This window comes from Martes martes (genome assembly GCF_963455335.1).
Source record: "Martes martes genome assembly, chromosome: 13".
Classification (NCBI taxonomy): Eukaryota; Metazoa; Chordata; class Mammalia; order Carnivora; family Mustelidae; genus Martes; species Martes martes.
The window spans coordinates 7,684,927-7,701,707 of record NC_137901.1 but is presented as its reverse complement, the minus strand read 5'-3'; the positions used below and the strand labels follow the sequence as shown (position 1 = coordinate 7,701,707).

The 16,781-nt window shown below is 40.2% G+C and overlaps 1 protein-coding gene across 1 annotated transcript in view; it reads right to left on the bottom strand.

The window, feature by feature from the left end:
• RTTN (rotatin) overlaps positions 1 to 16,781 on the bottom strand; it is a 160,195-nt gene that overhangs the window by 106,361 nt on the left and 37,053 nt on the right. Inside the window, exons 15-21 of the mRNA XM_080822236.1 lie at positions 13,231 to 13,356; positions 12,604 to 12,720; positions 11,458 to 11,597; positions 8,301 to 8,472; positions 6,634 to 6,733; positions 3,743 to 3,831; positions 3,246 to 3,363 (exon numbers count right to left, since the gene is read on the bottom strand). Of these exons, the coding sequence (XP_080678362.1) occupies positions 3,246 to 3,363; positions 3,743 to 3,831; positions 6,634 to 6,733; positions 8,301 to 8,472; positions 11,458 to 11,597; positions 12,604 to 12,720; positions 13,231 to 13,356 (862 nt within the window). The remainder of the gene's footprint in view (positions 1 to 3,245; positions 3,364 to 3,742; positions 3,832 to 6,633; positions 6,734 to 8,300; positions 8,473 to 11,457; positions 11,598 to 12,603; positions 12,721 to 13,230; positions 13,357 to 16,781) is intronic.

Genomic DNA, 16,781 nt, shown 5'->3' with positions numbered 1-16,781 from the left:
CTTATCCTGTAAAATCTCTTTGACCCAGCAATTCTGATTACAGCGTACGCACAAATGATCATAAAACATGATCACTATCATAGTTAAAAATCTGAGAGAAGGGGCGCTTGGGTGGTTCAGTGGGTTAAGCCTCTGCCTTCAGCTCAGGTCATAATCTCAGGGGCCTGGGATCGAGCCCCACATCAGGCTTTCTGCTCAGCAGGGAACCTGCTTCCCCCTCTCTCTCTGCCTGCCTCTCTGTCTACTTGTGATCTCTCTCTCTATCAAATAAATAAATAAAATATTTTTTTAAAAAAATCTGAGAGAAATATAAATATGGTAAACAGAAATTCTGAAACACTATGCAGTGATTTTTTGATTTTGTGTTTTTTAATAAGGGAGACTCACATGTAATAACAAGGGAAGATATTCAAAATACATTTTCAGTTGAAAAAAAGCAACACAATACTTAAGTATATAGCATAAAAAAATACAACATGGCTATAAAGAAAAGATCATTCCAAATGACATATGCCAAACAACACCTAGCACATTCTTCTTTGGGGAAACTGAGAAAGGAAAGAAAAGTTTAAAAACTTCCAGCATTTTACTTTTATCATTCCATACTGTTCAAATTTTTACAGTATGGATATAGAAGTTCTGCAATTATTTAAAACAAAAACAAACTGACAAAAGTAAGGAAGTTTGGGTTTTCTTGCCTCCACCATTATCTGGTTATGACCTTGGCCAAGTCAATAAATCTCCCTAGATCTCAATTTCCTCACTGCAAGATGGTGTAATAAATGATTAAGTTCTCACCATGCAATTCTGTCAAGGGTAGGATTCTGTCATTACATAAAATTTATAATTAAAAGCAGCGTGTCTGCTGGATTATTTAATTGTTATTCCCCTTCAACCTATCCGCCATGCTGTGGATAGAGTAATCTTTCTAAAACACATACCCCTCAGTTTAATAATCTTAAATGGCTTCTCAGTGCTGTTTCCCGTGACCTACCAGGCCTTATATGAACTGCCCTCCGTGCCTCATCTCATCGTCTTCCTCTTACCCCAGAAGCCCCCAAAATCCAGTCATCCCTGACCAATCACCATTTCAAACACACGTTCTCTCTCACACATAACTGTGGCTCCCTCTATCTGGAAATCAACCCTCTCTAACTGAACTATTCATTTCTGAAATTCCAGCTTGGATCCACATTTCCTGGAAGCATTCTCTGATGTTTTCCCACCACCCAATCTGCACAGGAACACTTCCCTCTGGCACCAGGAAATCCACTATTATAGGTATTTTTATGCCTCATTGTGTATTTGTCAAAGTCCCCAACTATGCTGTAAGCTTCAAGGAGGTCATTTACCAAGCTCATCAATATGTCCCAGGGCCTAGTGCTGTACCTAGCACATAGCATGTACTCAATAAATATTTGCTGAGGAATGAGTTTCCTGGTAGAGAACTTGATTAAAAAACTTATTTTGCCATGGCGCCTGGGTGGCTCAGTCACTTAAACATCCAACTTTTGATTTCGGCTCAGGTCATGATCTCAGGGTTGTGGGATGGAGCCCTGAGTGGGACTCTATGCTCAGCAGGGAAATTGCTTGAAATGCTCTCTCTCTCTCCCTCTTCCTCTGCCCCTCCCCCACCCTGCTCACACGCGTGTGCTCTCTCTCTAAAATAAATAAACAAATCTTTAAAAAAAACTTTGTCCTGAAACTAAATCCATAATAAAAGGTGCTGTAATTCAGTTTCAGATTCACTGAAATAGTTCTCACAAACATCAATGAAATAGAAAAATTGTTAATACTAAAAGGGTACAGATGACGCTGACTTAGAAAGTGCCTTTGAATCTAGTAAGTGCTCATGAATGCTTGAATAATTTGAATCAAAATTATAAATAATTTAAATCATAATTATAAAAATAAGAATTGTAAAAATTTAAAAAGAAAACAAAGAAAAGGTAAACTAGGGATGAAATCCTACTGAGTGAGGTTATCAGCAAGATAATTAATAGGATTAAAGAAAACTCAAGATCCACAACCACTACTCTTCCAGATCTGTTAAGAATTGTAAAATTGGGGTGCCTGGGTGGCTCAGTGGGTTAAAGCCTCTGCCTTCGGCTCAGGTCATGATCCCAGGGTCCTGGGATCAAGCCCCACATCGGGGTCTCCGCTCAGCGGGGAGCCTGCTTCCTCCTCTCTCTCTGCCTGACTCTCTGCCTACTTGTAATCTCTCTCTCTCTGTCAAATAAATAAATAAAAATCTTTAAAAAATAAAAAAAAATAAAAAAATAAAAATAAAAAATAAAAAATAAAAATTGTAAAATTTCACGGACTATTCAAAGCAGGAGCCTGGACACAGGGTCTGTTTAGAACTTCACCTGGTTTGGACCTTTAACAATGCTTATATTCGATGCTTATATTAAATAAACTGTGTTCTCTTCACTTGGCAAGCAGATGGCATTAGAAGAAACAAAAATGCTAAAATAAAATGACTATATTCTAATGTATATCCTAATAATATTTGGAACATAAATCTCACTTATGATAATTAACAAGGTTAAGCATATTGAGACATTTGATCGAGATGCATCTTGCAGAATTATTTAAAGGCAGTGGCCTAAACTTCTAAGAAAAAAATAGCACAAAATGTTACCAACCTTTCTACTGAGAACAGTCAGAAGGAAGAAAAAGAGAACAAAATGACATGGAATTTTTCTACCTAAATACAACCAAACTGAAATGGGTTAAGAAAAAAAGAATCACTCTTTAAAATAAACTAGCACTCAGAGTCCTTCAGGATGACCTAGCTCCCCGCCTGCACACACTGGGTGTACACTCCCGCTGTCAGTTCAATAACACAACCAGATACCACACCACAGGTCAGGATGTAAAGGCACAAGCGGACTAAGACTGTGGCCATGGATAAGGGACAGAAGGCAGTAATGACAGCAGTGGCAGCCTGTGCTCTTTATAGATAACAGGTAACTGAGCACCAAATGAAAGCCACTTCAATGTGCAAAGAACAACCAGAGGCTTCAGCCTGTCTCAGCTCTGAGGTCTCCTCAGTAACGGGATTACAAGGAAATTTCCACAAAAGAAACATTTTCCATCGCAACGGATATTCTTAGCAGCATATCCACTAAAAAACTTTGTTATTCTATTAGTAAAACAGAAAGTAAATGTGACCTACAGTTAAAGCATAACACTTAAAGCTTAAGACTGATCTCATTATTAGCAGAATTTATTTTATTCACCTCTGAATAACAGGGTCAAGAGAGAAGACTGCTGGGAGAGGGCCACGCGCATGACTGGGTCAGCACAAAGAACTTTCCTCAAGAGCGTGAGGCACGGCTGAATTAAACATTCTATGACCTGGCCAGGAGGGAAAACACAGTTATGCTACTATCACCAATTCTAAGGCAAGATAAAATATACTATAATATCAATTTATTCTAAATTTTATGCTTTTTCATGAAGACTGTATAAAACAAAATGCAAATAAATATTAAGAATTCTTCTTCACTGAAATAAGCTTTGTTTACACTTCTGCTTACACATCCTGAAAAATTTAACATTAGTTTTCCTTTAGAGAGACTTCATTCTTAGAAATAAAAGAATAAACAAGGTACTTAGTGTTAATTGGGACTTAATCTCCAAGTACTTACCCAAATTCAGCTGAATTTAATTTCAGATCTGATTAATAAAAATACCAACCCATAAAAATAATGTCTAGATACACTGTTAGTCTTACCTCACCATCCTGACCTACACATTCATTTAAATACTCAATTATCTTGTCAACTAAGTGTAACTTTTTCACCACAGCATGCATTTTAATATCTGTAGACAAAAAAAAAGAAGAAGAAGAAGTCACTAAGAGTTAAAGAATATTTTTTGTAGTTTTAAAATACAGAGCAGGTATCCACAACTCAAACTGTTAAAAACAGTTACACCTCGTGTTGAAATTAGAGGAGGAAACTTGGAAACTTTAAATTTTTACTTTATACACAGCTGAACTATTTGAAAACTTTTAAGTAACAAGCACATCTTACTCATTTCTACAATGTAAAATTCAAAAGCTATTAAAAAAGAACAGTTAAATCAAATAGTTCAGACCCTGAAAACTACTAAAATTTCAAGTATACAAATGAATTCTTTTATTGGTACATGACAAGTTAATTTCTTTATATTGTTTCATTGACAATTCTTCTCTTTTCCAAATCCATCACCTTGAGATGTTTAGAATTATCTATAAGCAATGTTAATAACTTGCAACATGGCCATTTTTCTATTAATAAAAACTCAGATTTCAGGGTTGTCTGGCTGGTTCAGCCAGTAGAGCATGTGACTCTTGATCTCAGGGTCATGAGTTTGAGCCTCACACTGGGCACTGAGCTTACTAAATAAGTAAATAAAGGGGCGCCTGGGTGGCTCAGTGGGTTAAAGCCTCTGCCTTCGGCTCAGGTCATGATCTCAGGGTCCTGGGATCGAGCCCCGCATCGGGCTCTCTGCTCAGCAGCGTGCCTGCTTCCTCCTCTCTCTCTCTCTGCCTGCCTCTCTGCCTACTTGTGATCTCTAACTGTCAAATAGAAATAAATAAAATCTTTAAAAATAAATAAATAAAATAAAATAAAATTTAGATTTCTAACCTCTAAACTCTCAATGGCAAATACAAAGGGTAAGGGATCATAACATACTCCATATATTTCTGAAAAATATGACCTTTTTAAGTAAGCGTATATACATGACTGTGTGTTTATGTGTATGTGTGAGAGAGAGAGTGTATTCACTGCTATGGACTGTTTATGTTGCCCCAAAATTCATTTGCTGAAACCTAATCTCCAGTGAGATCATATGAGGAGGTGGGGCCTTTCGGAGGCAATTAGGTCAGGACAGTGGAGCCCTGAAGCATGGGATTACTGTCCTTATAAAAGAAGTCTCTTCTCCCTATGAGGACACAGGAAAAAGTTGGCCATCTATGAACCAAGCAGCTGGCTCTCCCCAGACACTGAATCTGAGGGCACCTTGATCTTGGACTCCCAACCCCCAGAACTGTGAGAAATAAATTTCCATTTTTCATAAGGTACCCAGTCTGTGGTATTCTATTAGTGCAGCCCAAATATAGTAAGACATACGTGCACACACACACACACACACACACACAACGCACGTGCACACACACACACACTGGAGATATTACTAGCAACAAAATGTCTAGTTGCTTATAGATTAGTTGCAAGTATTCAAATTCTCACAGACAAATTTTCTTAACTTATTCTCCTATAACTCTCACTGAGAATATACATATATACAATGAGAATTGTGTAAGACTGATAATTCACGGACCTGTACCCCTGAGACAAATAATACATTATATGTTAATAAAAAAAATACACATAATGATATTGAATTTGTAGCTATGACTAGAAATACCTTTGGCTGCCACTTAAAAAAAAAAAAGTTTCCACTACCTGCCAATACAGTGTACACCAAAATTATAAGCTTTATTTTTGTAATTAACAATACAGGAAGAATCCTCTCTACAAGAGTTTTAGGATTTTCTTAACCAAGGCTGTCTACATTTTCTAGAGCCTTATTTTCTACAGTCTGTACCATTATTAGAGCCACAAATACGTTAGATATGCTTTTTCAAATCACTCTTCTCATCCCAGTTTCCACTAATGTCAGGGCAGGAACATTAAGTACATCCCATGTTCCAGGTTAGAATCTTTTTATGTAAGTGCAAAATTATCATTTCTCTCAAATATTAAAGATAAATTACATACATCACATATAGGGAAAAATAAAAAACCCAAAGAATGGAAGCCTGTAGAATAATAACACTGCAAATAAAGTTACCAATATATTTTACTAGTTGTTGTTTTTTAAATAAACCTTTAAGGAAAATACAAAGTTATAGTGCACTGTTTTTATTTTATCTACCCACAAAGTACTGTCTGATTGATTTCTTTACCCACGCTGGAACGAACTGAAAGTATCGTGTACTACATAAACTGAGAAGGAAACACCCAATTCACTATTAGAATTATATCACTACTTTAGAAGGAAGATAATTCTATCAAATGACATTCTACAGGTTAAATTATGGTAATCTCGACTGGGGTCAGCATACCTTTTCTGAAAAGAACTAGATAGAAAGTATGGTAGATTTTGCTGGTCACAAATCATCTTTGTTACATATTCTCTCTCTTTCTTTTTTTTAATAACTCTTTAAAAATGTTAAGACTAGGGCACCTGGGTGGCTCAGTCAGTTAAGTGTCTGCCTTTGGCTCGGGTCATGATCCCCGGGTCCTGGGATCCAGCCCATGTCAGGATCCCTGCTCAGCAGGGAGCCTGCTTCTCCCTCTCCTTTTGCCCCTCCCCCTACTTGTGCTCTCTCTGACTCTCAAATAAATAAAATCTTTTTTAAAAATTTAAATAAATAAAAATGTTAAAAACCATTCTTAAGGACTACTAAAAAACAAACAAACAAAAAAAAAACAACAAAAAAAAACCAAAAACAGGCTGTAGCCTGTATCTGGCCCCCAAAACTGCAGTTTGCAACTCCTGATACCACTGCACACAGCTACCTCAAATCCAATTACCAGCAGTAGAGCAATCATTTTCCTTAAAAGATATTACCTTGCATAATCACAGCTAACTGTTCTGCGGCTGACTTTCTCAAAACAAGATCGATATCATCTGAGGTAAAGATTTCGTATACCTTTTCAACAGTCTCCAACTGAAAACCAGAAAGAAAAAAAAAAAGAAATTGCTTTCATCTACTTCCAATTGTTCAATAAAATTTTATAGTTCATACCGTAAGAACAAAAGCTCCAAAGTCCACTTACTTACATATATTTACATGTAAATTTGCAGCAATGATGTGCTAGGTCAGGGAAAACTTAGGATCTAAAACAAAGAGCCATCATGTCAAATAAGCCTTTCTTCTTAAGGTGTGTTTTTGCCAGGAAGTCATTCATAACCCATCAGCACCTTAAGAACGTCACAGAAAACATCCAAGCTACATAACATCTCTATAGGTAGTTACCCGAGAATAGCGACCCCAGACATGTGACTCCGCATTTCTCCACGGCTCCCAGAAGCCAGCAGCTAGAATGCCCTGGCCTCTGCCGTTCTTCCCTCTTCAGAGGCCGGGCAGCACATGCTAGGACTTGCTGCCCGGCACTCCAACAGAGCCACTTCCAATACCAGTCCCTGTCACTTCATACCAGGACAGGTCTGAGGTGGCAAACCCAACAGTGGAGGGGAACAGGAAAAGGACAAAGACGATACTCCATTCCCCCACCTATCTATGGGCCCTAACATGGACTCACAAAGACAGTGCTAGAACCCCTACTCCCCACCTTCCTCCACATCACACCCAAGTCACAGGAGCAACTACCAGTGGGCAGTTCTCAGGAAGTCCCCAGCAGGACCCGACATATAGTCAGGGGAATGTTCTCCGATCCTCCTGCTGGGGCTGTCACGTGGCCCTGAACACTTAGGTTAGAAGAACATTGAGAAAACCCATTGTATTATCTGGGGCTATACAATACCACCACAAGCTTTGGGGGTTGGTCTAAACTTCAATTAAAACTGATAGACTATACCCTGGAAGTCGAGAGAGAAGCTATAATGCATAGGAATGAATCAATGAAGGTAACGGATAGCTTTCTTTATCGGATCCTCCATTGGTCCAGGATGATTTGGGTACAGTCCTGGCTAAAGATAGGGAAATGGATGATATGCCTCTGGAGGTATATAAGGAGACAAAGATTTAGAAAAGAGATTACTGACAAAATCCCAGAACCACTGTACCATTTAAGAGAAACCACCTTTTCACCTGTATTATTTTTTGCCTCTCATAATGAAGAAGCTAATAACTTTAATCATAGGAACTTTCTCCTTCTTCCTTATAGGCTATTCCCAACATAAGAACAAGAAGATTTTCCAAGAGTTTTTATGTCAGTAATATTTGTTTTTAAGAGTCACCACAGAATTTCCTTCCACTACATTAACCTTATCTTGTATTTAAGATGCTATTCAAATTAATCTGCATTTCCAGTGTATATATTAAATGAGAGGGACATAATGCCTGGCATGCAGTAGGCACCTAAGAAATACTTATTCAATAAATAAATGTATCCAGAAGTCAGACAAAGCCAGAACACAATTTCAAACGAGCCATGAATAACCACTTCTCTTCCTCTCAGATGCGTACACAAACTGAAGAATGTAACATAAAACATGTGATACACAAATGCATCAAGTAACCAGGAAATAATAAACCCGACAGTTATAGTTACCTTAATAACCAGTTCTCTTCTGTCATCCAATTTGAGTTCAATAGGCTTTTTCACGATAAATAAGTTAGTAACTCTGGAGAGAACTCTGGCATCTATTGAAGGCCGCTTTGTGTCAGCCCCTTCTTCCCTTGCGAGATGACACGCTAAAAGCTTTAATGCTAGTGAGCGGACCCTAAAGAAACAAAGTGTTTCAGTCAACATTTTTTGTAATACACAATGTCTATAACTTAAAGTCTATAATCACAAAGCATTATTGTATATCAACACGATAATTTACCATGTTTATACTGACATTACTGACAAAGGTACTTTGTTTTTCTACTAAAATAATGTATAACTACAATTATTCTTCAGAAATAAAGAATAATCAAGTTACAAATGAAGAGACAGACTCACTGAGACGATCAACTTCATAGTCCATGGTCAATATCACAGTCAATGGCAATAAGTTAATAAAACCTGCAAATTATATCCATAATTCCTGACTCGAAGCCTAGCGATCTAGCTAAAAATCAAAAATTACCAGACTCATGAACAGAGTACAAACATTAGGTTAAACCTCCAGGAGACTAATCACATTAAGAACTAAAATGTAATGTCACAACATTTGTGAAAATGTTCTTATATTAGGGGTCAAACAGATTCTTCTCAAATAAAAAAACGCAAATTCTTGTGACTCCCATCAAAATCCCATTTTATCTGGAATGGATTAGGATTAAAGTCAGTTGAGTAGGAGGTGAGAAATTTCAAGAAAAGATTAAATTTTGGGGCTCCTGGGTGGCTCAGTGGGTTAAAGCCTCTGCCTTCAGCTCAGGTCATGATCCCAGGTTCCTGGGATCGAGCACCGCATCAGGCTCCCTGCTCCACGGGAAGCCTGCTTCTCCCTCTCCCACTCCCCCTTCTTGTGTTCCCTCTCTCACTGTGTCTCTCTCTGTCAAATAAATAAATAAAACCTTAAAAAAACAAAAAGATTAAATGTTGCATGCCATTAGACAATGAACTGGAAAAATGAAAACCATTAAGTGGACAAAGGGCATGGAGTTGGGAAACAGTGAGACAACCAGATATCTACTGCTACTCTGACAGGTTCTTGAATGACGTAAAAACTGGGAAAATTCTAAGTGATAACCCAAGCTCCAGGTTTCAAGTATCATTTATAAGACGACAGTTAAGACCTGCTATCTCCCACGTCCTACTCAACTCTCTAGATAACTTTACTCTCTAGAGTCCTCCCTACTGCAGCCGAGGCTGGGTCACCTTGCTGTGTGTGGCCCTGTCACCCTGAAGTCCGTGTGGCATAATGCCAATCTTGCTTTATTACAATCAATAATAAAGTATAACTGGTAATACTTCTCCTCCCAATTACAAGCCCAATTCCATACAGCCAGTGCTGTGTCCACACCGAGTGCTGTTAATTTCCCACAGCCTCCCATGGCTCGTAGGCACACAGCTGACATCCAATAAGTACTTCCCAAATCTCAGGGAAATTTACAGTGATTTTATTAACAGATGTCCTCTTCAGAGTACTGATATTTACTCCAAGATGGTGTGAAAAGTCAAACAAACGTTCTCCCTCTACCATTTGCTGTGAGAATAGCTAGACACCTACAGAAAGTTTTACTTTGCTCCTTTCATTTCAAGCCAGGGCTGTCTATATTCAACTCTGGGGCTGTAAGCCCCCAGCAAAAAGGCCAGAGTGGAGTATGTAAAGCGTGTACTCATGCATCTCGTCTAGGAGAGAAATTCAGCACGTTTTAGGCTTAGTGTGGGGCAACAGAGTACAGTTATTCTCACCGCTTATTTCCTTCAACATGTTATGTTTTGAGCACATTTACGTCCGAGGTACTCTACGATCTAATGACATAAAGATCGGCAATGGACAGTGTTCTAGCCTACACAGAGTTTACGGTCTGGTAGGGTAGGGCAGAATGATTCAGACGAGAACAAGTATGTGATTCAAACTGTTCCGAGTTCGTTGTGAGAAAATGACCTTACTGGAAGGGTGCTCTGGCCTTGCCATGGGCTCCTGGGAGGGGATCTCTAAGTCTTGAAAGGGCCTACCTGATGAGTATGTCTTTGTTCACCTGGAGACTGTGGCCCTCCAAAGGTGAACAGAAAATAAACTTCTATTGTGTTACATCGCCAAATCTGGGAGTGAAGAATACTAGCCTGGCTCGTTAGTACAGACACTGCCCCGTCGTATGGAGGCCACTCCCGAGCAGCAGACGCTGTAACTCCACCTGCCCCTGCGTCCTGCATGGCTGCGCCCGCTGGGAAACCTCACTCTCCGTGCTGCTATTGTAGTCTCTTCTCTTGACTTTCCTCCCTCCATTCACTCAATGTTTTAGATTATGTCCACCTACTTCCTTATTGTTCAGCCTGATCATGTGTTTATAAATAAGCCGCTGTATTATCCTAAGGTAAGGTTTGATTAAAGCAAAGTTATCCACTGTTGAAAGGACGCCTGCTCCTCCTAGCTTCTGCAACCGCCTCTTGCCCATCATCACTGCTTATCCATCGCGACTAAGCTTGCTCTCTTCTCAGTGAGGGAAAAAATGACCACTGTTCCCTAAAGAGAGCAACAGAGAAGATCCACGTCGCCCTGACAGAGAGGGAGAGAGGCAATACATTTTTCTTCTTTTCTTTTAGTTTAAATGACACTTACACTAATGGTGGCGAAAAGAACACTTTTCCAGTTTCCCAAGTAGGAAGACAAACTAAGCAAGATGAAAATGCCTGCTCACTCTGGTATATGGTCAACCGGGCCATTACAGTTTTATGAACACTTACTTTCAGAACAAATGTTCAGAAGAGGAGGCTACCGATTTCTAAAGAGAGAAGACACGATCTACTCATCCCCGTGGCTTTGTAACCCGCCCGCAGCGCCAGCGAGCCGCACTCTGAGCGCCAGCGCCAGGAGAAGGCACGCTGACCTGGCCCGAGGCTGGCCACCAAGGAAGGTGTCAGGAAAGCACCCAAACGTCCAACCCCGTGTCTGTTCCGTTTCATGCACGGGTTTCCTCTCTCTGCCTTACAATGGAGAGTCACTTTCCTTAACCTCCATCGGTTCTACTGTACTTGGGAATGACGGCATTACTCCGCTTTCTGAGAATGCTCCCAAGAATCCTGCACACACAGCAGATCCCGCTCTACTTACGACGGCTTTCTGACGAGCAGGAGCCGCAGCAGGGACTTCAGTCGGGTGGTACAGGGGAGAGCCCCTTCGCCCGCCTCAGGACTCCCTTTGCTCAGGAGGAGAATGGAGTTACCCAAAGGATCTTCTGTGTCAGCATAGCCCTAACAGATTCCAGAAAAAGAGAAATTACTCTTTGTTTTATACATATTGCTGAACTTTTTAACTTGAAAGTAAGAATCGTTTTAGCCTGTCGAGCAACTCCTGAATTTCTTTCAATTCAGTTGAATAGCCACTTATCAAAATAACCTATGTCAGGTAAGAAACCTATATAAAGTTGTATTAAAAAGATAACATTGGGGGGCACCTGGGTAGCTCAGTCCTTAAGTGGCTGCCTTCGGCTCAGGTCATGATCCCAGGGTCCTGGGGTCGAGCTCCGTGTCGGGCTCCCTGCTCTGCGAAAGCCTACATCTCCCTCTCCTACTCCCCCTGCTTGTGTTCCCACTCTCGCTGTCTCTCTGTCAAATAAATAAAATCTTTAACAAAGAATAATAATAATAATATTGAACAACTTCAGGAAAATATGCCAACTCTCTTGACGCTTGCTGATTTTTCTATTTTCTGAGATTCTGGTAGTGGCACCTCCCCTAGATGAGGTGCTTCCCAGATCTTCAGACCTGTGCCCACAGGAAAGAGGTGGAGGCAGGGGACTGGCCTGAACGCCCCTCACTCCTCCTCAGTGCCCAGAATCACTGCTGGAGAAGCCTGCTTCCCAGAGCCTGTGAATCAAAGTAGCACCCTGATCGCCTACATACATGGATGCAATTCACAGGCAAGTTTAGTTACGTAACATCTGCTTCAAAAGCACTGTTAGCTTTGCCTAAAAGCCTTTACAGAAGGCTGAGTTTATTTTTCACAGTCAGTGCCAAATCCCTGCACCCCACTCCTTAACCTCCCACCCGAATCCATAAAGTGCACACAGACAAATTAGCTCTCCCGATTGAACCTTCTGCTGGCAGCAAGACAGCCACCCACTCCCTGCCCCTGCTCCACAGAGCCTGCACGGCGTCTCATTTCTCTCGCATGACAGCTCTGCCGTCTGCACGTGTTTCAATCCGTCACACTCGCCCAAGATAAATGGGATGGGAAACAGGGCCTCGCCCAGAGCACCTGCAGCACTGGAATGACAGGACAGAGAGACTCAATGAACTTGTCCCAGGTCACCGCTGTCATCATCAGTCGTCCCTGCAGCAGATACAGCAGGATGGCCTTGGCGGCAGCGTTCACCTGTTCAACAACACGGATCGCGGAATCCGACAGTGAGGCCCTGCTCAAGCCCCCCGCGTGCCTGTAACACTGCGTCAGCGCGGGAGCGGCGCGAAGAACGTCTCTTCCCTCAAGTGCTCGTGTTCTGTAGCTTCGTCTCACCTTCTCTTCTCAGCTAGTCTCCCTCCCTGAGGATTTCCTTTGTTTTTAACCTTAAAGGCATATTTTTGCATTAAATAAAAATTCCCCTGAAATAACCTGCAGGCTATAATACTGTACAGCTCGTATCTCACACGGAAAACATAAGAGCGCATCCGAATTCTTTAAGAACAAGTACGTGCTCATATCTTGACTCTCGCATTTTTCTTCACATTTCTCCTTATGTAATAAAATCTCAACCGAACCATGAATCAAAAGCAAGTCTCTTTTCAACTTCCCATCATACTATCTAATTATATTAGAATAGGATCTTGATTTAACTGAGTATCTAATAAATAACACTGGTCTTTTGCATTTACTCTTAAGCCATACCTCATTTTTGGGCTCTTGAATGCCAAATGCAGAGATTTCATACAAAACTTTTGGGTGAAGCAGAAAATGAATTCCATTACAAAGTGAAGACACAGGTTTAGTGACATTATGGACACCTAAACATTCCTGTAAAATAGTTTTTAAAAATTAGTGACACTAATTGTTCCAAAGAATTCCTCTTTCTTCTGTTTACAATTTAATTCTAATTTTACTTTTCACTTCACTGAAACTTTTAACTGATACAGGATGAAAAAAATTTCTCTTGCCTTTTGAGTCTATATGAGATGCGTTATGTTACTTTCTGCCAACAAGCAGAGTTTTGATAAATTAAATAACTAAACTTCTGAGACAATCATAACCTCTTGAGATTGTTCATAATGACAAACATTTTAAAAAAACACAATAAACTTATCTTAGGGTGTTCGCATTTTGCTTACTGAAGTTTGAGAAAGAAAAACAAAATTCAAATAAAAATAGACCTGAAGTTTTGCCGGAAGGGAAAGACAACATATCGGTAGGATACTGATCATCAATACAGCTATGCACCTGAATACAAGTACTACCTCCGTGCCATTTCTCGACTCATCACAAATTCTTTTCTCAATTTGAGCTAGAGGACAGTATTCTCTTAGAGACTGCTTAAGAAGGGGATAAAAGCTACCTGAAATATTAACAGAACTTAAACGCAATACAAAATCAACAATGACTCTCAGAAATGGATTTTTTTTTCCCTCTGCAAAATACTACTTCCTAACCACAAACAGCAAATCAGAGGTCAAAAAGTTACACATACACATACACGTAACTACATATTTTTTCTCTTTAGATTTTAATCATGCTAGACAATAAGTGTATATTCTAACCTTTTGAAAGAGCATAGCCTTGGCCTATGGTTTAATAAGAGCTCTGGCACTTGGAGCGCCTGGGTGGTATAGTCGGCTGAGCACCTGTCCACACCTCACTTCCGCTCAGGTCATGATCTCGGGGTCGTGAGACTGAGGCCAGCGTCAGGCTCCCCGCTCAGTGGAGAGTCTGCTTGGGATTCTCTCTCCTTTCCCTCTGCCTCTCCCCCGAACTTGGACACAGGCTCTCTCCCTCTCCCTCCCTCTCTCAAATACATAAATAAATAAATAAATAAAATCTTAAAAAAAAAAAGTTGCTTCCTCAAAATCCTTAAACTTGGGACACTTGGGTGGCTCAGTCAGTTAAGTGACCAATTCTTTATTTATTTGAGAGAGAGACAGTGAGAGAGAGCATGAGCGAGGAGAAGGTGAGAGGGAGAAGCAGACTCCCCGTGGAGTTGGGAGCCCGATGCAGGACTCGATCCCAGGACTCCGGGATCATGACCCGAGCTGAAGGCAGTCGCTTAACCAACTGAGCCACCCAGGCACCCTAAGCGACCAATTCTTAATTTCAACAGAGGTCATGCTCTCAAGGTCATGAGACTGAGCCCTGCAGTGGACTCTGTGCTCACTGTGGAGTCTGCTTGAGATTCTCCCTCTCTCCCCTCTGCCACTCCCACGGCTTGTGTGCACACTTTCTCTCTCCTCTCAAACAAATAAATAAAATCTTAAAAAAAAAAAAAAAAAACTTGAACTCTCTGACCTTCAGTTTACTAATCCATATAATGGGAATAATACTTAATCCTTAATGAAACACCTTTCTTTTCTCATCACTCAATGTATCAGCTTACCTACATTGGTCTTTTCATCTAATGATGATTAGATGATGTAACATATTTAGAAAAGTACTTGGTGCATAGAATAAATATTAGTTGTTATCACTATTATTACCACCATCATCACCATCATTATAACTGGCATTATTGTTGTTGTTGTTGTTACTATTATTATATTCCACCATCTACTTAGAATCTCCACTTAGATATAAAAAGGCATCTCAGGGGCACCTGGGTGGCCCAGTGGGTTAAGTCTCTGCCTTCAGCTCAGGTCATGATCTCAGGGTCCTGGGATCGAGCCCCACATCGGGCTCTCTGCTCAGCGGGGAGCCTGCTTCCCCTTCTCTCTCTGCCTGCTGCTCTGCCTACTTCTGATCTCTCTCTGTCAAACAAATAAGATCCTTTAAAAAAAAAAAAAAGGCATCTCAAACTTAACAGGTTCAAGAGTTCTATCCAATCCACAATCTGATACTTAGGACACCACCGTCAATCCAACTGCTAAATCCCAAACCCCAGAACTCCTCTTTGACCACTTTCTATATCTTACTCCCGTTATCAGCAGACCAACCAGCTCTATGTCCATAATACATCCCGAATTCCTTTTTTCCCTTCATCTCCACCACATGATCACATCTCAGTGGGGCTACTACAGGGGAACTGGTCTTTTGGCTTCTACTCTTGACCCCTGGCAATTGATTCCTCACACAATAGGAAGAATGATCTTTTTAAAAAGGTAAATAGATCAAATCATTTCCCTGCCTAAAATCATTCATAGCTTCTCACTGTACTTAGAATGAAATCTAAAGCTTCATAATGGTTGGCAAGGCATTCCAAGGAATTCTTTAAAGGCCACTTCAAGGATCTGAACATCAAAACCAATTCCACTATTCTAAATTGCTGAGGGTAAGGACTATCCCACACATGCAGATCTCAGCTTCTTGACCTCCTCATCTCAATAACCATTATCTGCCCTGTAACTCAGGAACACTTCAACTTAGCTTCCACTTATATCTCCTCTAAAATCATAAATACAGGTTTCTACCTTGCTTAACACCTCACAATATACTCCTCTAACCTCCAAGTCTGAACTACTTCCTCCCCTCTAGCTTTTACCTCCTTTGATTCTGCGGGCTCTCATTTCAGCCACTCAGCTCACTTTCACCAAAGGCCTTCCCTCCCATCATTAGGGATAAACCACAACCCTTGATGGATCCAAATGCTTACATTCTCCAAAACCACAAAGAGCTAGCTAATCATGCAAAGTAGATTAATTTCACTATTAAGATTATAAAAACAATCAACCAAGCCCTCAATACGACCCTCAAATCCTGCTATTTGATCTTATCAAACTTCTACTCACACCAGTTATTTCAAACACACTGAACATGCCACTTACTTTCCATCTCAAAGAAAATAAAGAATCAATGGAAGGAAGTACCTGCCACTTGCTGCTATACCTAAGCCCACTTATGCTCAATCAGACATCAATATTCTAGATCCCAATGCCTTCAACTTTCAAAGGCACTAGCTTCTCTTAATTAGGCACTTGCCACCCTCTTTCCCTCTCAGCTGGTTCTTTTGATGAGCATTTAGACATATTTAAATGAAAATATATCTCCCTAATAAGCTCCTCCCAGCCTACAGCACCTATCAATTCTGTCAAATCCCTGTAAACAAGGCAAAAGTAATTATAAAACCACTGTCTACAGAATATGAGATTCCCAAAGTACAAACCACCCTGCCAAAGAAAACTTCACAATTAAAAATCACATCACTTGCTGAAATGAACAACATATGAGATTCAATAGCCATAATAAATGAAAGCAATCTATATAATAATCTAAATAAATTATAAAATCAGTATGTTCACAAT